This window comes from Saccopteryx leptura, chromosome 6, assembly GCF_036850995.1.
Source record: "Saccopteryx leptura isolate mSacLep1 chromosome 6, mSacLep1_pri_phased_curated, whole genome shotgun sequence".
Classification (NCBI taxonomy): domain Eukaryota; kingdom Metazoa; phylum Chordata; class Mammalia; order Chiroptera; family Emballonuridae; genus Saccopteryx; species Saccopteryx leptura.
Genome location: NC_089508.1, coordinates 36,245,956 through 36,266,892, shown reverse-complemented (window position 1 = coordinate 36,266,892; position 20,937 = coordinate 36,245,956). Strand labels below are relative to the sequence as shown.

General features: G+C 40.7%; 1 protein-coding gene and 1 pseudogene across 5 annotated transcripts in view; one reads left to right on the top strand and one right to left on the bottom strand.

Annotated features, from left to right (window-relative positions):
* Positions 1-549: 549 nt before the first annotated feature.
* Positions 550-20,937, bottom strand: part of ZBTB25 (zinc finger and BTB domain containing 25) — a 28,303-nt gene continuing 7,915 nt past the window's right edge. For 2 of the 5 annotated variants that reach the window (XM_066388480.1, XM_066388481.1), the window contains exons 3-4: positions 10,024-10,203; positions 5,389-6,844 (exon numbers count right to left, since the gene is read on the bottom strand). In XM_066388480.1, coding sequence (XP_066244577.1) covers positions 5,710-6,844; positions 10,024-10,196 — 1,308 coding nt within the window. In that variant the 5' untranslated portion in view covers positions 10,197-10,203 and the 3' untranslated portion in view covers positions 5,389-5,709. Of the gene's footprint in view, positions 678-1,152; positions 1,268-5,386; positions 6,845-10,023; positions 10,204-19,828; positions 19,908-20,937 lie in introns of those variants that run through there. The other 3 variants (XM_066388483.1, XM_066388484.1, XM_066388482.1) reach the window with 3 other exon arrangements.
* Positions 12,746-13,418, top strand: LOC136377034 (glutathione S-transferase 3, mitochondrial pseudogene; annotated as a pseudogene).

Here is a 20,937-nt window from a genome sequence, read left to right as displayed (position 1 = left end):
AAATTATACCAATTTTTTTTGTCAGATCGGCAAAAAATATATTTTTTGGTGTGCCACTGAGTTTTAGTAATTAGTTTATATGTGTCATGAGATGAAAGCGATTGAAAATCCCTGGAGTAAGGGAATCTTCTGTTGGACTATTAGCTGTGACACTGGTCTTTTCCTGCCTTTGTGGGGCCTGTTGCTGTTTGGACTGGAACGGCACCATCAGCTTTCCTGGTCTCCAGCTTGTCAAATGTATAATAGGTCTTGGGACTTCTCAGCCTCCATATTTGGATGAACCAATTCCTTATTATCTATCTATCTATCTATGTGTCAATATGACTGGAACATGGGGAACACACACACACACACACACACACACACACACACACTCACTCACTCCCATTCTGTTGGGTTGTTTCTCTGAAGAACACCAATATGTCCTGGTTGAGAATCACTGTTGTAGATTATTACCAGAGGAGAAACAGTAGGGAGTAAATAGGGAAGAAAGAAAGAAAAGCAAAGCAAGAAACTTCTGGGAAATGACCAGATATTACCTTTCTTTCCAGAGACTGTAGTTGGCCTGTGGTTGATAATTGGGCTCAAAGATACATTTTTGTGTCACATATCCAAAATGTTTCCTAGCACACAGACACTACTTACCTTGACACTAGGAAGACATCTGGCAGTCACTACTGTAAAATAAGAACAAATTTTATAAGCTGAGCTAATAAATAATGTTTATAATTAAGTCACATTAATTTATTTGTCAGATAAAATACATGAAATCCACCGTTTTCATTCCATACAAAACTCTCTAAAAGAATGTTTCTGAAACAAAGTCACAGTACATTAGGCAGAAGAGTTTAACCAAACAATGTATCACTGATTTCAGTCTCCTGTATTTTGCTATGGGTTACTTGTGTTTTGAAGATTTCTTCAGTGGGCCTTTTTTATTGCACAAGTTTTGAAATCCAAGTTTCTTTGAAAGTATTTTAAGTTGATATGTGAACTAATCTGACTAAATGACTTTGACACAAAACAGAAGTGTTGATAACAATTAACGTCAATTGCACTGGGACAACCTCTACTAAGTAACCAAATATGACACAGATACCTACAGAAGCGCCATGGATTCTTCAAGGTCTTGAAGACAAAAATCAGTGTGTGATTCCTTGTATGTAAGACATCCAGGTATAAGATTGTGCAATCTCTCCAGTTTCCAAAGAGTCCAACCACACAAACACAGAAGTACAGCAGAGAATAATCATTTACAGATTTCATTCTAGGAATTTAAAAATTAATTATGATAAAATGCCATAGCGCTACATTTAGTTTAAAACATATAAAGTCACAAGTTACATTATGAAAACTTCTCATATGGCCTATTCTTATCTACAAAAAAATCGACACTTATCAAGGATCTGAGTTACAACATCAAGAATATGCCTGTGCAAATCAAATCAACATCAGTGGAATTATACAGTTTCAGGTTCTTCTTCTATGATAAATATGTATTTCCTTCAGTTTTAAATGAAGCCTTCCCAACACTACTTTAGTAGAACACAACGAATTACTGTGTTATCACCCCCACTCTATTTCTTGTGCCCATCTATTCTTTAGATGACCTACATCAAAGGAATGAAAATATTTTCACCACTGCTTTTCTTCCTTTTCCTTGATGTAAACAACACATTTATAAGCACTTTCAGTAAAGATGAAATTGGCAAGGGTTTATTCCCAAAAATGCAAAAGAGCTAATATTCTTCTTGGTAAAATCTAAAGAAAAATACTAATGATTAAACTATAGTAGAATAGGAGTTCTGGCAACATCGTTGTTTTTAGAGTAGTTGTAAAAAATAATAAGAATTTTTTTCAATTAATTATTGAGTATTAAATAGTATATGACTGCTTCTAAGACATTCTAGAATGTATGGGCTGGAATACTGAAGTTAACAGATTTAACTATGGAATACAGGTAGTCTTCTTTATATAATTGGTTTTTTATCAATAATACTAAGAGCTTAACAAAATTTTAATACGAATACTCACAATACCCGTGTGGTAGGAACTGTTTATATCCACTTTACAGATGGGAAATCAAAATATCAGAGCAAGAAATAATCATCTCAAAAGATACAATATAAATCAAGAAATTTTGGTTTTCTTATAAGGCAGACTACACTTATCAGATATTGAGTTCTGATAATGTGCTAATAAGGACAAATACTGAAATAGTCTGTTTTTCTTCCAGGAAACAACTATGTGTAACAACTGGGAAGAGGAAATTCTAAACTAATCCAAGGGGGAAATGTCTGTTTAGTAGTTGCCTGATACACTGATTAAGGTGCATATAGCATTTCCAGTGTTTATGTTTAGAGTTTGGTAATAATTATAAAAACCATTCTGTACGGCTAAGATCATTAGCTACATTTTGCAGATGATTAGTCAAAACTAAAGGGTTTAGCTGGAAGAATGTTTTTTAATACAAAGTATATTTTCTTAGTAAGAAGTCATATCTTTAAAAAAATACACTTAGGGCAGTGTTAGTTATAACAGTTATTTTTAAAATATAGCTGTTGAATGAATGGAAAAAAATGTTAAATGGGTCAGTCCCCACACCACTATTTACTGGTTCTCCAGAACCCAGTTTGGGGGAGTTTTTCTATAAAATGGAGTTAACATTCTTCCACTTCCTAAATCAGCCACAGCAAACTCTTACCATTTCTCCAGACCCTTCCCTGAATTGTTGCCCGACCCTACAACTCATATGCACTCCTAAACACACCCTTTAGCTACAAACTTCTTGTGTCAAGAACCAATGACTGAGCAAGTAGTAAAGAATAGAGAAAAGTCAGAAAAATCATGAGAAATAACAAAAATGAGAAAAATAAAATTTTACCTGATAATGGCTAAGGAATATATTCTGAATAGCCTAAAATATATGAAAATCAATGTTAATACTTGTGTTCATCCTGAGATGAAATGTTTGATGGTAGTATGAGTTAAAGTAATTGCTTAAATGACTTCAGTTTAAGATTAGATGAAGTTCTGACCCCAAAGAGCAACACATTGATTTTGACCACTCCCAATACAACTGACCCTGTACCCATAGCTAGAGTTTGCTCTCAGCACACGTTGGTCTTGATCCCAGGAGGCTTTACTCACTTGTCTAAGGTAAAAACTGCTGTTTTAAACAACGCCCAATGGTTTTCTTCATCAATCCTCAAGAAAAAATGACCACTTCATAATTCAGCTAACCTCAGTTTACAGAGACAACCTGTGCACCCTTAGAACCAGCTGGATTACTCTGAGCTCCCTCCTGGCTGAACTCTGATGCTTTCAAAAAAACTGAAGTTGTCAGGACTGTCCTCAGTGCGGCCATGAAGGACTTTAAATAGAGTTTCTGTATGTAGCTAAATTCTAAGTCTCAGAAACCAAGCTTATCAGATGTATTAAAATGTCTGTGAGAAAAAATAAATAAAAATAAAATAAAAAATGTCTGTGAGGCTTAGCATTTAACAGGGTGGCATACAAAAAAGATGAGGCTGTTTTGAAGCCTTTCTTTCTGTTATTCTTGACTATGTAGGATTAGATATATAAACATTTCAGAAACGATCTAGATCTATCCTTTGTGGTGAGGTTAGATCTGCTATTGCGCAGTTACACAGAGCAGCAGAATCTACATCAGCTTTAACTTTTCTAGGGTTTTAGTTTTATCAATTTCACCATTATAAAAGGGAGTTAAAAGTTTATTCACAGAAAAAAAATCTGTCATTTATTTTAAACATAGTTCTAGGACACTGTTTCTTATCTACTCTGCTAGTTTCATGGACCAGAAAAAAAGTGAAAACTGTCACTGAAAAATTACTTTTTCAAGTGATTGTTAAAAAATTAATTTTAACTTGGGCAGCCTACAAAATCCTCTGACACTGAGGGTATAAGGATAAAATGTAGTTTAACATTTTCCTTTTTAAACTCATATAAATCTCCAGTCATAAAAAAAACCCAACCAAAATAAACAAAACCTCAAATTGTTCTTAACGTCTTTAAGAAAACCCATTAGACTCCTGTAAGAACACGGGTGCTAGTGTATGCAGACCTATCGGAACCTGTCTGTGCCCACCTCCGTGCATGTGTCTCACTGTCGCTCTCTGCAGGACTCCTAGGTCTGACTGCTCTCCTTTTCTCTCGTTTCAACTAAAATACGCTTACACTGTCAAAAGATAAATAAAAGCTTCTGGTGTTCCTTCAAAGCCTGGGTGGCAGGATGGGCCCTCTGCTGGTCAGCACGTAAGAAAGACGTTGCAGAGTTGGCAAGTAAAACAATATTAAAGCTACTCATTATTTGATATAGCTATGCCTAAAAGGAATTTTTAATATATTATAACACAGTTATGCATTAAAATAACTCCTAATTTCCTATATGGCAGAAAATAGTTTTAAATAATCCTCATAAGGGCTTATTAGCCAAAAGTGACAAGTCTAGAACATTCTTTTAAGATATCTCATTTAGGCCCTGGCCAGCTAGCTCATGGTTAGAGCGATGTTCCGATATGCCAAGGTTGCAGTTCTGATCCCCGGTCAGGGCACATGCAAGAGGCAACCAGTGAATGCGTGAATGAGTGGAACAACAAAATGATGTTTCTCTCTTTCTCTCTCTCTCTCCCTTCTTTTCTTTAAAAGGTCAATAAAAAAATATTTCATTTACTTCCTATTAATTTGATTTTACTGATTATACAACCTGGAAAAACTTAGAAATTCTATAAAAACTATTTACTCTAACATTCCAGATTTCTGATTTCTAAATTGTGAATTAATATCTTACAATGAGACTTTATATATACAACATTAAAACTATAGATAAATGGTAAAGTAAAAGTCAATAGACCTTGAGGAGGAAAATAACTTATGACTTAAAAAATGCATGTGAATTTTGTTGGAATTTTTTTTTTTTTTTTTTTTAACAGGGACAGAGAGAGAGTCAGAGAGAGGGATAGACAGACAGGAACGGAGAGAGATGGGAAGCATCAGTCATCAGTTTCTCGTTGCGACACCTTAGATATTCATTGATTGCTTTCTCATATGTGCCTTGACCACGGGCCTTCAGCAGACTGAGTGACCCTTGCTCGAGCCAGCGACCGGGTCCAAGCTGGTGAGCTTTTTTTTTTTTCTCAAGCCAGGTGAGCCCCCACTCAAGCTGGCAACCTCGGGTCTCGAACCTGGGTCCTCCGCATCCCAGTCCAACGCTTTATCCACTGCGCCACCGCCTGGTCAGGCTTTTTTTTTTTTTTTTTTTTTTTAATTTTTCTGAAGCTGGAAACGGGGAGAGACAGTCAGACAGACTCCCGCATGAGCCCGACCGGGATCCACCTGGCACGCCCACCAGGGGGCGACGCTCTGCCCACCAGGGGCGATGCTCTGCCCCTCCGGGGCATCGCTCTGTTGCGACCAGAGCCACTCTAGTGCCTGGGGCAGAGGCCAAGGAGCCATCCCCAGCGCCCGAGCCATCTTTGCTCCAATGGAGCCTCGTTGCGGGAGGGGAAGAGAGAGACAGAGAGGAAGGAAAGGGGGAGGGGTGGAGAAGCAGATGGGCGCTTCTCCTGTGTGCCCTGGCCGGGAATCGAACCCGGGACCCCTGCACGCCAGGCCGACACTCTACCACTGAGCCAACCGGCCAGGGCCAATTTTGTCGGAATTGATACAAAAATTCTGAAGGAGAAACTGCTACTCAACTAAGATAGTGTCCACATTTTCTTGTGTGAGCTCTGACCCTAAGGCACAAGATGAGTCTAACTGTTCTTGCGACAAGCGAGAACTCTTCAGAGGGACATCAGACCAGCTGTCACAATATGGCTGAAATCTCTGGGCTAATGCATTACCAAACCTTTGGCAGCGGTTATATCTGTAAGGTTTACCTTTGTGTGTATACATGTGTTCCAGCAATTGGCTCTTTCGGAGAAATTTATGACCACAGATGGTACAGCTGATTTTTCTTTTCCTTGAAAAAGAAAAATTACAGTTTAATTCCACTGGCTCTGTGTCTTTGGAGATCAGAGACACTTGACTGATCTGCAGAGGCTCCGCGGTGCCTCGATTTGAGTGGTCAGGCTGTTGCTCATTCTCCTTGACAATGAAGGAGCTGAGCCTGCGGCATTCAAGAGCCTCGCTGTTTTCATTAAGTGGATGCACTTCACCAAGGTCATTGCTTTCCAGAATGGAAGCGGGGACACCGAATGGGAGGGATCCAGACACATGGGTATGGAGATGTTGCCTTAGGTTACCACGGGAATCAAAACGTTCTCCACAGTAATGGCACAAGTGAATTTTTATACCACTTTCGGTGAAAGTGGGGCCTGTCACTTCTGATGAGGATGAGGAGCGGCTCTGGGAGATCACGGATTCTGGGTCACATCTCTCCTGCTTGATGGACACTGGAGGCTTCTGGTGTTCCTCTAAGGCCTGGGCAGCAGGATGGGCCCTCTGCTGGTCAGCAGTGCCATCGTCCAGCCCAATAGCAAGAGAAAGCTGCAACTGGGTGTGGTCACCCTGCACAGCAGCTCTGTTTCCACTGTTATTGGAAGGAGCTTCTTTGACCTCCAGCCCTTGTTTGACAGCTGTTTTTTGGGTTGTGGAGATTTGAATGCCATACAAATTTGAGGACTGCAGAGTCTCTGGTGAGAACACTTGATTCATTTCAGTTGCAATGTGTGAAAGGTAGTCGGCGTGAAGAAATCGAATCCCTTCCTCCAAACGACTATGATCCACAATCTGTTTTGGCCCTTTCCCCGTGTACATAATGTGCAACAAATAGCTGAATATGTCAGGTTGGATGTCAGTTGGTTGTATTTTTATGCATTCACTGTTAAGGACAAAAAACAGACCCACACAAAATGAAACAAACTAACCTTTTAGTTAACACTATACAATCTTGGGCTAAAGCAATTTTTTTCTAAGAAGTTCAAACTTAGCAGTCTGCCTTGATGAAACATAGTCACAAAAGCTTAAACTTTCACTGTATACCAGTTTTATGGGCCAGCAACAAGTCTTCATGCATCCAATCTACTGCCTAAAGTTAGGAAACAGATTTCAACATTTATGTAGTGACTCCTAAGTGATACTAGCTATCAGAGAGTAGAAAAATCATGAATAAAATAGGTACCACACTCTTAAAAAACTTAACAATCTATTGAATATATACTAAAAGAGCCAAAAACAGGGACTCAAACAAATACCCATAAACCACCATTAAGTATAGCGTTATTCATACTAGCCAAAAGGTAGAAACAACCAAAGTGTCCATCAGCAGATGAATGGATAAACACAATGTGGCATATACATACAATGGATATTATTCAGCCATAAGACGGAATGAAGTGCTGACTCACCCTACAGTATGGCTGACCCTTGAAAATATTATGCTAAGTGAAATAAGCCAGATACAAGAGGACGAGTTTTGTATCATTCCACTTATAAGAAACATCTAGAATGGGCAACTTCATAGAGACAGAAAGTAGTTTAGAGATAACCAGGAGCTTGTGGAAGTGGTGGTGGTGGTAGAGATAGTGGTGATGGTGATGGTGGTGATGGTGATGGTGATGGTGGTGATGGTGAAGGTGAGAAGTTATTACTTAATAGATACATTTTCTGGGGTGATGAAAAGTTTTAGAAATAAATGGTGAAGTTGCACTACACTGTGAATGCAATTAATGGCACTGAACTTACAAGTAAAAATGGTTAAAATGAGAAATTTTATTTTATATACTTTTTTATTGAATTTATTGGGGTAACATTGGTTAATAAAATTATACGGGTTTCAGGTGTGGAATTCTACATACATCATTTGTATACTGTATTGTGTGTTCACCACTCCAAGTTATACATATTTTATCACAATAAAAATATGGAAAATTTTAAAAGGGTGTGTGTTTAATTGGTAATATTTACAATTTAAATATTTATACTAACCTTATTTTGTCTTTCAAACTATACTAATATAACTACTTTTTTTTTAAAGATTTTATAATGAGGAGAGAGAGAGAGAAGGGGGGGGGAGCAGGAAGCATCAACTCCCACATGTGCCTTGACCAGGGAAGCCCAGGGTCCCGAACCGGCGACCTCAGCGTTCCAGTTCAATGCTCCCTCCACTGTGCCACCACAGGTCAGGCGATACTCTTTAAATCACAAACGAAGACAGGGATAATGTTGAAAAGCTTTAAGATAAGTCCCAGGCCCATTTCTTACACATACATCTAGAATTCAGGTAATAACTGGAAATAACTGAGTAACCAATCAGGAAACACCCTGAGAAACTGGATAAAGACAACCTGAGGGAACTGTTGGATGCCAAGGAACAATGTAATCAGTCAATGGACTGACTTCTCTGAAGCAAGAGTGTGTGTGAATGTTCAGAAAGCACTGGTGTCAGTGTGCAGACAGTCCATTTCTTAAGGCCTGACATCTTGGGATTCCCTCTTGGGTTTCACTTAGCTCTGACCCAGCCTCTGAGAGCTGCGGTCTGTGGCAGGGAGGCATTTTTTATATCAACACAGAGCTCTGTTAACTGTGAATTTTCAGTTGCTCAACAGATACCAGATAATAGGCTGCTACCTTTCTGTCTCCTGAATTTACTTTAGTACAGTGCCAGGTACACAACCATAAGGGCTGAACCAACTCACAGTTTTCAGACAAGACTGATGTGAAGGCAGTGTTTCTAATCTAGCTTCTACATTGCCAAAGGTCAGAGAGAAAACTCTGCATCATGGCCGAGAAGGCTACCCATGACCTGTCTCCCACTCCAAACCCCTCTCCACTTTGTGCCATACATTCCTATCATTCTGATCTGCCTGGTTCACATCTGCATGCTCTCATGTATGCTTTCCTCTGCCTTCAGTGAACTTTCTACTTACATTCCTCTACGTCTGAAAAACAGCTCCTGATCCTTCAAGATTCAGGGCCTCTGAAAACCTGTCCTAACCTTCTCAAAACAGGGCTGCTGGCACTCTACTCAACTTTCTGCAACATTTCTACTATAAACTTATCTCATTAATTACTAATAACAGCAGCTAACAGTGCAAAGCTCCTGTTCTAAGCATTTTAATATTATTAATCCATTTAATCTTCTCAACACCATGGGTGGGTATACTATCTAGTGTTTTACAGAGAAGGAAACTGAGGCACAGAGATCAATTACACTGGTATTATTTTCTTTATATGCATTACTACTCTATTAGGCTATAAATTTTTTGAGGGCAGGGAGTATAATTTATCTGTTACTGGGTCTAGTACAGTGCCTGATGTAAGTACTGTATTCGATCAACAGTTGAATAAATGAACAATTTAAGAAATGTTAATTGAGGCTGGAATCCAAAATATTTCATGTAAGTTCCTTTAAAAAACAGAGTGTTCTATAATTTTCAACGTAGGATGAATTTAAGCGATTCTTTGCCATTAGCTCAAAACCTGAATACCACTTCTCATCTCTTCCACTACATACCTATCATGTTGGGGTAAACTAAATTCAAAAAAGTTTTTTGAAAAAAAATATTTGAGACAAATGACCTTTTGACTGTAATATGGAATATAAGGTGGGTAGAATGATGACACTGAAACCTTGCTATGAAAAGTGTTATGGAATAGAAATTAACTTAGTGATTAAGAGCACAGACCTTTAAGAGCACAGATCTACATCTGAATCAAACTTACTAGCAATATAATCCTGGATGATCAAGGTACATAACAACCGAGTCTCCATTTTCTTTTCTCTTAATAGGATGGACAACAGAATTCACATCAGTAAATACTTAGTGCTTGGGTATGGGATAAGCCTTCAATAAATGTGAGCTATTATTGTTTTTATTTTTATCTTCCACCATGGAGTCTTCACACTGCATTTAATTACTAAGATGTAAAAAAATATTTATTACAAAAATTTTTTCCTTAAAGGTGACCCCATAACAAAGATTCCCCCAAATGATGTTATAGTAAGGTTCAGATATACCACAATATTAAAACTTCTGATTTGCACAAGCACATCCTTACCTTGTTTGGTGAATAAATATCATCTTGAAATAGTTAGAAAAAGCAGCAAGCACTGCTCTGTGGGCTTTGAAATAAACATCTCCAATAGCAACTGTGCAGTCACACAGAAAACCAAATTCTCGTTGCATGTTCAGCTGCTGCAGAAGGACAAGGCTATGGCTAGCGGTGTCCATTGTGGCTCTGAGAAAAAGGACAATATAAAGATTATTTTTAAACAAAATTGGCTACAGTTCACACAAACCGACAGAGTACAAGGAGACCTAAATTTAAATGAAATTATTGAATAATATTTTTTTTGAGAGAGGCAGGGAGAAAGAGAGACAGGACCATTGAGCTGCTCCTATATGTGCCCTGACTGGGGAATCTCACCGACAACCTCTGCACTCCAGATCAGTGCTCCAACCAACCAAGCTAACCGGCCAAGGCTTGATTTTTATTGATTTTTAGAGAGACAGAGAGAAGAAGGGAGAGAGAGGGTAGGTAAAAGGGAAGCATTTGTTGTTCCACTCAGTGGTGCCTTTTTTGGTTGTTTCCATGTATGCTCTCACCGGGGATCGAACCTGCAACCTTGTTGTTTTGGTACGACAGTCCGAACCGACTGAACTAACCAGCCAGGGCTATTCAATAATTAAAATTTTTTTTATTTTCAATTACAGCTTACATGCAATATTATTTTGTGTTAGTTTCAGGTGTACAGCATAGTGGTCAACAGGTTTCTATACCATTAATTTCACCCCAAACCTAGCTAACATTAAATTCTCCTAATTTGACAATCAGTATCAGCTCTGCTGAAACTAAATATTTGTGGGTTTTTTTTCAACTGGTGAGGGGTAGCTTGGTATGTGTCTCAGAAGCAAAACAAAGATCTGTCCTGTTTTTCTTTGTTTTTCTTTTTTTTTGAGAAGCAAGGAGAGAGACAGGAACATCGAGCTGCTCCTGTATATGCCCTGACCAGGAAATCAAACAGGTCTGTCCTTTTTTTTTTTTAAATCTGTGTAACCACAATGTATTTAGTCCTCAGTTTCCTCACTGGAAAAATGGGAATGAGATATTGATCCTTGCCTCAGAGCTAAATGAGAGATGTGAAAAGCACCTAGTAATTGAAACTGCTCTTCAAATGTTAACTATAAATGTAAACAACAGTGTGTCCTGGCTGGGCTAGAGCTGTCACTGCTCCTTAGGAATCCTTTTGTGCTTAGGTAACACTGGCCTCCTAACTTTCATACAATGTTTGGGAAACTTATCAGTCACAGTAAGGTCAGAGGCCCTTAAAATAGATGTTAAGCCACATCCCCTGATTTGCATGGGGCCTGGGAGCCCCATGGGAAAGACCCAAACCCAGATCTTAACTGGATTCAGACACACACAAATACGGAGAGTCATGAAGGAAGCAGAATGCAGAATGGGCACTGGTCTCCAGAGACAAAATCATGCACGAGGAAGAACATGCAGAAGAATTCTGGCAGCAGAGTCTGATGTGACTACAAGGACGTTCCCGAGGGGTGGAAGGCTGTGCTTCACCATCTTCTTCACCCCAACTCTGCAGAGAACGCTAGTGCTTTAGGGAGAAGGCACCTAGGGTATGCAGGGCATCACTGGGGGGCTGGGAGAACATCCTCTAAAAAATCAGATCCTAAAAAAAGAATGAAGTTTCCTTACTTGCCAGAGAGGCCAAGGGGTAAGGAGGTCAGTGATTCGAGTGTGGGGTTAGCTATCTGGATGCTGGCAGTAGCTTGGGCAGCAGATAGCTGAGTGGTTGATAAAATAATAAAAATAGCCCTGGCGAGGTGGCTAAGTTGGTTAGAGGGTCCTCCCAACATGCCAAGGCTGTGGGTTCGATCCCTGGTCAGGGCACATACAATAATCAACCAATGAATGCATAAATAAGTGGGACAATACATCGATGTTTCTCTCTCATTCTCTTTCTCCCCACTTCCTTCTTGCTCTAAATTCAATTTTTAAAAATTTAATATAATAAAAATAACTAACACTATATAGAGCTTCCTATGTGTCAAGCAATTTTCACTCATTTAATTCTCAGTAAAACTCCATGAGAAAGGGAATTCTCAATCTTCCAGATGAAGAAACTGAATCAGCAGTGAGTTAATCTACCCAAGGTCACACTGCTAGTAAGTAGCAGAGCCGGGGATTCCAGTACTCAAATGTCCTCCTCCTCTACCTCCGGGGGAACATGACACACAAACTGGAGGAGCCAAGGGAACAGTCTGGTTACATATCAAGGCGTGGCAGAAAGCCTCAGAGATACTTGGAGTAAAATGTTTGCTTCTGGGAGAGAAACTAGGAAGCAGGGAGTTAAGGGTGGGGAGAACTGTACTGTTTAAACTAAAAAAAAAAACTTTTATGGAAGTTTTATATTATAAATATGTACCTACATATATTCCTTTTTCCTCATTTTTAAAAATTGTACAAATACCTGAAAGGCAGTACAGGGAACAATGTAACAAACACCTACCCACCCACCTAAGCACAGAAAGTAAACCATAGCCCTGGCCAGGAAGCTCAGTTGATTAGTGTTGTCCAGATAAGCCAAGGTTGTAGATTCCATGCCCGGTCAGGGCACGTACAAGAATCAACCAAGGAATGCATAAATAAGTGGAATAACAAATCAATGTTTCTCTTTGTCTCTAAAATAAATTTAAAAAAATATAAAATAAAAGAGATTGCAACCACACCGGCCCTTCAGGGGTGCTCCAAAGTGAAGATGGCCATCCTCTCCAAGTACTACAGATGCAGGGGTCCCCAAACTTTTTACACAGGGGGCTAGTTCACTGTCCCTCAGACCATTGGAGGGCCACCACATACAGTGCTCCTCTCACTGACCACCAATGAAAGAGGTGCCCCTTCCGGAAGTGCAGCGGGGAGGGGGGGGCGGATAAATGGCCTCAGGGGGCCGCATGCGGCCCGTGGGCCGTAGTTTGGGGACGCCTGGTAGTGATTCTATCCCAGGCCACTAGCTTCATTATGGCAGCTCATTCTAGCCATCAACGTGGCCAAGGCCTGCAAGAAGTACAAAGCAGAGTATCCCACTATATACAGCATGGCCCCTGAAAATGGGCACCTCTTCAACTGAGGTGAGCCCACTAGAACACATTTGAAGTGTACCCTCCTTTCTTATTTTTCCTAGCTGTGGGGGGGTGTACCACCCATGAGTAGTTATTGGCTTGGACTTGGCCTGGGTTGTTGAACAAGTTCTTCATGCCTATGGTTACTACACAGTGGACCCCAGCAAGCGGAGCAGGGGAGCCCTGGGCTCCATTGCCCTCCTTGGCTTGATGGGCACAACTATATGCTTTGCTTTCCAGCACCTCGGTTGGGTTAAAACTGGCTTGGGTGGTGGATCTAAGTGCATCCTTAAAAAATTATACAGTGTTTAAAAATTCTCATTCATTTTAAGTGACTTACTTTTACTTAGATACTTTTTTCCTTTAGTTATTTATTACTTAATTAATTTATTTATCAAGTGAGAGGCAGGGAGGCGGGGAGATAGTCTCCCACATGTGCCCCGACTGGGATCTACCCGGCAACCTGTTTGGGGCTGATGTTCTGCCCAACTGAAGCCACTGTTTCATCGCTAGGTAACTGAGCTATTTAGCACCTGAAGCGAGGGCATGGAGCCATCCTCAGTGCTCAGGGCCTACTTGCTTGTTTGAGCCATGGCTGCAGGAGGGGAGGAGAAAGAGAGAGAGAGAGAAAGAGAGAGCGAGAGTGAGAGAGAGAGAAAGGAAGGGGGGAGGGGTGGAGAAGCAGATGGGCGCTTCTCCTGTGTGCCTTGACTGGGAATTGAACCCAAGACTTCCACAAGCCGGGCCGATGCTCTACAGCTGAGCCAACCAGCCAGGGCCTACTTTTTCCCCTAAATATAGTAAAAGTTATTTACTTATACATAAGTAAATAAATAAAATTCAAAAAATTGTTATAGTAACCATTATAAACATGGTCGAGACTTCTTGATCTCTCCCCTGCATCCTATCCCCCCACACACCTTGCTCCAAAGGTAACCACCATGCTGACTTTGGTGTTTGTGACTCTCCTGTATACTGTTACAATATTACAGCATATGTATACATCCCCCTTAAGAAGGTATGTACTGTTATGCATGTTTTAAATTTTTATGTAAATAATATTGTACTTTAAGAATCTTGCAACTTATTTAATTCCGCATTCATACATTACTTTTAAAAATCCTACTTATTCAAACATGTTCCCCCCATCCCTCCCCCAATTAGGAAAGTAACAATAAAACTTTTACTCCTTACATTCTCATTTTAAAAGTCTTTAAGTAGCAATGAAATAAGAAATAACAACATAAAACCTACAAAGACTTGAGCCTACCTCTAAGAATATAAACAAAATCTAATTGTGGGTATTGTTCAAAAGGCTATTTAAACAAAAGCCACTATTTATTGTATTGGCCACATTTCTCTGATTCTAAAACAGCACCAATTTATAGGGAGACTAAAAAAGAAAAATAATGTAATAATGGAAGTTTCAGTTTGTGAAAAACACGTCTTAAGTTCAATAAAACAGATCAAATTGAAGTACCTTGAAACTAACCTTACAGCCTGACCAGGCGGTGGCGCAGTGGATACAGCGTCGGACTGGGATGCGGAAGACCCAGGTTCGAGACCCCGAGGTCGCCAGCTTGAGCGTTGGCTCAACTGGTTTGAGCAAAAGCCTACCAGCTTGAACCCAAGGTCGCTGGATCCAACAAGGGGTTACTCGGTCTGCTGAAGGCCCGAGGTCAAGGCACATATGAGAAAGCAATCAATGAACAACTAAGGTGTTGCAACACGCAATGAAAAACTAATGATTGATGCTTTTCATCTCTCTCTGTTCCTGTCTGTCTGTCCCTGTCTATCCCTCTCTCTCTGTAAAAAAACAAAACAAAAAAAATAAAAACAGGCCTGACCTGTGGTGGCGCAGTGGATAAAGTGTCGACCTGGAAATGCTGAGGTCGCCAGTTCAAAACCCTGGGCTTGCCTGGTCAAGGCACATATGGGAGTTGATGCTTCCTGCTCCTCCCCCCTTCTCTCCCTCTCTCTCTCCTCTCTCTCTCCTTTCTAAAAAAAAAAAAAAAAAATTGAAAAAAAAAATAAAAAAATAACTAAACTTACAAATTGTCTCCAACAAACTCCCTCAGATCATAAACATTTTCACTAGTATTTTTTTTTTATTTTACTTAATTGATTTAGTGAATAGAGTGATGGCTTGGGATGCTGAGGACCCAGGTTCAAAACCCTGAGGTTGCCGGCTTGAGCATGGGTTTATCTGGCTTGAGTGTGGGCTCACCAGCTTGAGCATGGGATCATAGACATGACCCCATGGTCACTGGCTTGAAGCTCAAGGTTGGTGGTTTGAGCAAGGGGTCACTGGCTCAGCTGGAGCCCCCTGGTCAAGACACGTATAAGAAAGCAATCAATGAATGACTAAAGTGCCGCAATTATGAGTTGATGCTTCTGATCTCTCTCCCTTCCTATCTGTCCCTGTCTCTCTCTCTCAAAAATAAATAAATAAATATATATATATATAAAAGGTCTACCGGAAAGTTCTGTCCATTTTGGAATAAAACAAAATACAAATTTTTCTTATCGTCAATAAACTTTATTAAATAACATATTTCTGCACCAATCCTATCTTCCGAATATGGTCCGAAATGGTTTGCTGAGCTGAATTAAGCCTTTCTGCGATCTCTGATGTTGTCAGAAAAGGATCTTGCTCCAACATGGTCTTAACAACATCGTCATCGATCAAATATGGTCGCCCAGAACGTGGCTTATCAGAAAGGTCGAAATCACCTGTTTCAAATTTTTCGAACCATCTTCTGCATGTCCTATCAGAAACTGTACCTTCACCAAACACTTTCAATAAATTTCTACATGCTTCTGTAGCATTTCTTCCTTGTTGAAATTCGTATACAATACAGTGGTGTAAATGAACTTTATCAGTAGCCATGGGTACACTATCGCTTCACACATAAGACTAACGTGAATCAACTTTGTTTTAGTTAATTTGCTATGTCAGTATGTATACATTAAGTGATAAAAATAGAGAGGCACACATGCGCCAAATAAACATGTGCTTACGTGTCAAAACTTGTGATAGAAACAGACAGAACTTTCCAGTAGACTATATATATATATATATATATATACATACATACGCATGTATATATACATGCATATACATGTATACGCATACATAGATGCTGCAATCAATAAGATTGCAGGCTACTAGGGGAGATAAAACAGAGTAATTCCAACATGAAGTGACAAGTGCCACAGAGCAGTTTGGAGTACATGTTATGTAGGAGGGAGATAAATAACAGATAATCCAGTGGAAAATACGCCATTTGAACTGTATTTAGATGAACAGGCAGAAGGTGAACATAGCATTGCAAGCAGAAAAAAAAAAACCAGAATGAGTCAACTTACAGGGAGGGGTATAAATATATAAAGAACTGAAGAATTCAGTTTTAATAGAAAACACAGAAGTGAATAAAAAGAGATGGGGTCAACAGAGTACTTAATGTACAACTAAAAGGTACTCTAGTGATGTTTGAAATGGAGTACTGTTAAGATGTTTTCTGTGAGGGAGAACAGTATAGTACTTAAAGCCTGACCTCTGGACACAGACAGCTTGGATTAAAATTCCAGCTCTGTCTCTTAGCTGTGTGGTCTTCACAAAACACAACTCTCTGGGCCTTCGTTTCATTAGTAAAATACAGGTAATTACAGTACATACCTCACAGGTTTTTATAGCGATTTAATAAGATGATGCTTATAAGCACTTAGAAATAGTGGGCCCATAATAAGTGTTCAATAAATAGCAGTCATCTTTATCACTATCACCATCATTAGGCTTCTGAGTTAAGACTGGTTAGTCTAATACAGGGGTCTCAAATTCAACTCAGCATGTGGGCCGCAGAGCAAGATCACAGCCGTTTGGCGGGGCCGCACCAGGTCTACAAAAGGCAACTGTTACGCAACACTTTTCTCACTGCAGTTGAAAACAAAAAAAAATCAGTACAAAATTGTTCAGCGGGCCGCAAGTTTGAGACCCCTGGTCTAATAGCAAGATATAAAAAAGATTAGCAAGGGAGAGGCATGGAGAGATAATGACCAGCAAGGAGACCATTGCAATATTCAAGTAATGGTACAAACAACGTAATACAAGATATATCAGATGTAGAGCTGATATCATTTGGCAGCAGATTGGATGTGGTCAGCCATCAGCCACAGAGATCAAGTCAAAGATAAGTCTCAGAATTTCAACTTGGGTAACTGGAAGACTTTGTTCATTCCTTCGGGTCATATTCGCAGAGTAAGTGCCCTGTGCTAGGTGTTGATATAAAGGCAGTGTCTCAGAATGCCAAAGAAGAGGCATAGAAACTGGCTTGGTAAGACACAAATTTCACTTTGGACACAGTGAGTTCATGTTCACTTTAGGACAGCCGAATACAAATGTTTAGTGACCAGTGAAGAGACAATATGCTAGTCTGGGGCTCTAAAGAGAGCAGAGATGGAGTGGGAGAGGAGGTCCTCTGAAATGACAAGGGTGAAGTCACCAGAATGCATGTTGAGTAAAATAACAGAAAAAAAAAGCGAAGAATAAATCCTTGAACAATATAGAAAAGACAATAAGGGTGATAGGAGAAATAAGGAAATACACTGTCATTGGGGGAGGAGAAGAGAGGCAAAGGAAAGGTGAGAACTTTGGCAAGAGGAGGTGGCAATGACGGAAAGTGCTGCAGAGAAACATGGGAATGAGGCCTATTACAACACCCCAAGCATGTGACCAAGAGGTTTCTGCTGACCTCTGAAACAGTCTGGGAAAACAGCAGGAGAAAATTTCTGACTGCAAGGAGATGTTAGAAAGCAGAGGCCATAAGAGGTAGGTACAAACAGGATAGGACATTGAGGATGCTGCAGATTGAAGACAGCATTCAGGCTGAAGGGTAGAATCTCTAAAAGCCAGAAGGGATGCAATAAAAAATAATCTCTGATGTTTTTTTGTTCACACATTATCACCTTATTTTGGTTTATATCCATGAGCATAGTTATAATAGCTGCTTTAAATCTCTTCTGCCAAATCCAACCTCTGGGTCACTATGGAGTCAATCTCTATTAATTATGATGATAATTTCCTGTTTCTCATATGTGCTGTCATTTTGGATAATATCTTAGACATTGTGATTACTAAAGACTTTAGCTTCAGCCCTGGCCGGTTGGCTCAGCGGTAGAGCGTCGGCCTGGCGTGCGAGGGACCCGGGTTCGATTCCCGGCCAGGGCACATAGGAGAGGCGCCCATTTGCTTCTCCACCCCACCCCCCTCCTTCCTCTCTGTCTCTCTCTTCCCCTCCTGTAGCCAAGGCTCCATTGGAGCAAAGATGGCCCGGGCGCTGGGGATGGCTCCTTGGCCTCTGCCCCAGGCACTAGAGTGGCTCTGGTGCGGCAGAGCGACGCCCCAGAGGCGCAGAGCATCGCCCCTGGTGGGCAGAGCTTCGTGCTGGGTGGATCCCGGTCGGGCACATGCGGGAGTCTGTCTGTCTCTCCCCGTTTCCGGCTTCAGAAAAAAAAAAAAAAAAGACTTTAGCTTCTGTAATATTCTCCCAGAGTAATGTTTTTGTTTTGTTTTGACAATTAACTAGACTGGACTTAAACTATAAGTTCTGCCTCTTTATGGTTCAGATTTTTCAGAGTTAGGTGTGCTGTTTGAAGACTGTTCAACGTGCAAATTTAGGGTTTGGCAAGAGATTTGAGCTGAGTTTATATGCAGTATTTAGCCCTTCCACTCATCCTTTCTAGAATTTTCCTGCTTACTTTCCAGCTGTGTGGTCACTCTGAACTCTGTCCTCTTTTCTTCAGGTGAATAAGGTTAGTTTTGCCAACCCCTGATGTCACCCACTGGGGCCTTATCTCAGGATAGTCATAAAAATGGAAATTTATCTACTGCTGTTTCCTTCTTCCAAGTGCAGACTTCATTCCGGTTTTGCCAGCATTTTGTCACTCATGAATGACAACTGGTATTTTTAAAAACTTTTAATATTTTTAATTGATTTTAAAGAGAGAAGAATGGAGAAAGATTGAGAAAGAAACATTGATCTGCTTCTGTATGTGCCCTCACCAGAGATCAAACTGGCAACCTCTAAGCTTTAGGATGAAGCTCTAACCAACCAAGCCATCAGGCCAAGGCAAAACTTTTTTTTTCTAAAGATTTTATTTATTGATTTTAGAGAGAGGAGAGAGAGAGAAGGGGGAAGGAGTGGGAAGCATCAACTCATAGTAATTACTTCTCATATGTGCCTTGACTAGGTGAGCCCAGGGTTTTGAATTGGCGACCTCAGCATTCCAGATCGATGCTTTATTATCCACTGCGCCACCACAGGCCAAGCAAACCTTTTTTTCCCCTTTTCAGCATGTGCACATGCACGAGAGAAAGAGAAAAAGAGAGACAGACAGGAAGGGAGAAAGAAGAGAAGCATCAACTTGTTGTGGCACTTCAGTTGTTAATTGATCACTTTCTCATATGTGCCTTGACTGGGGGCTTCAGCTGAGCCAGTGACCTCTTGCTCTAGCCAGCAACCTTGGGCTCAAGCCAATGACCTTGGGCTTCAAGCCAGTAACCTTCTGGCTCAAGTCTATGATCCTATGCTCAAGATGGCGACCCTGTGCTCAAGCTGGCAACCTCAGGGTTTCAAACCTGGGTCCTCAGCATTCCAGGTTGCCTCTCTATCCATTGTGCCACTGCCTGGTTAGGCCAAAACTTTTTTAACAAGCAAGTTTACCTGGAAAGTCAGAGGCCTTGGCTGGGTAGCTAAGTTGGTTAGAGCATCATCCTGATGGCCAAAGTTGTGGATTCGATCCCTATTACATACAAGAGTCAAATAATGAATACATAAATAAGTGGAACAACATTGATATTTCTCTCTCTTTAAAATAAAAAAATAGGCCCTGGCTGGTTGGCTCAGTGGTAGAGCATCAGCCTGGCGTGCAGGAGTCCCGGGTTCGATTCCCGGCCAGGGCACACAGGAGAGGCGCCCATCTGCTTCTCCACCCCTCCCTCTCCCCTTCCTCTCTGTCTCTCTCTTCCCCTCCTGCAGCCGAGGCTCCACTGGAGCAGGGTTGGCCCGGCCGCTGGGGATGGCTCTGTGGCCTCTACCTCGGGCACTAGAATGGCTCTGGTTGCAGCGGAGTGACACCCCAGATGGGCAGAGCATCGCCCCCTGGTGGGCGTGCCGGGTGGATCCCGGTCGGGCACATGCGGGAGTCTGTCTGACTGCCTCCCTGTTTCCAACTTCAGAAAAATAAAAATAAAAATTTTAATTAAAAAAATAAAATAAAATAAATAGAAAGTCAGAGGTAGAAGTAGGCTGTGGAAGAAGTGAGCCAGCTGGGCTGTGTGGGCTCAAAGAACAAAGTACAGAGGCCCTTAAGTTTAGGAAAGAAAAGGAATACTTGCTTGAGGGGGGGGGCAAGGTGTGGGCTGTTCCAATGAGTCACCAAGATTTATTTTTTTAAGTTTATAGTTTTTATCCCAATAAAACTAAAAATCTGTATTTTATAAATCTCAATCTTAATAGGAACTACATACTCAGCTATTACCCTTTATCAGGAGTCCTAAAAAGTTATGGTCTCAAAACCTATTTATACTTTTTTTAAAAATTCATTTATTGATTGATTTTACAGAGACAGAAAGGGAGAGAGAAACATCAGTTTTATTGTCCACGTATTTTGAGCACTCATTGATTGATTCTTGTATGCGCCCTGATGAGGGACTGAACCCACACCCCTGGCGGGCCAGGGCAATGCTCTAACCAGCCGAGCCACCCGGTCAGGGCCTCCAGGTACACTCTAAGACTGGGAACAGCAGTTGTTTATGTGGGTTATGTTTATC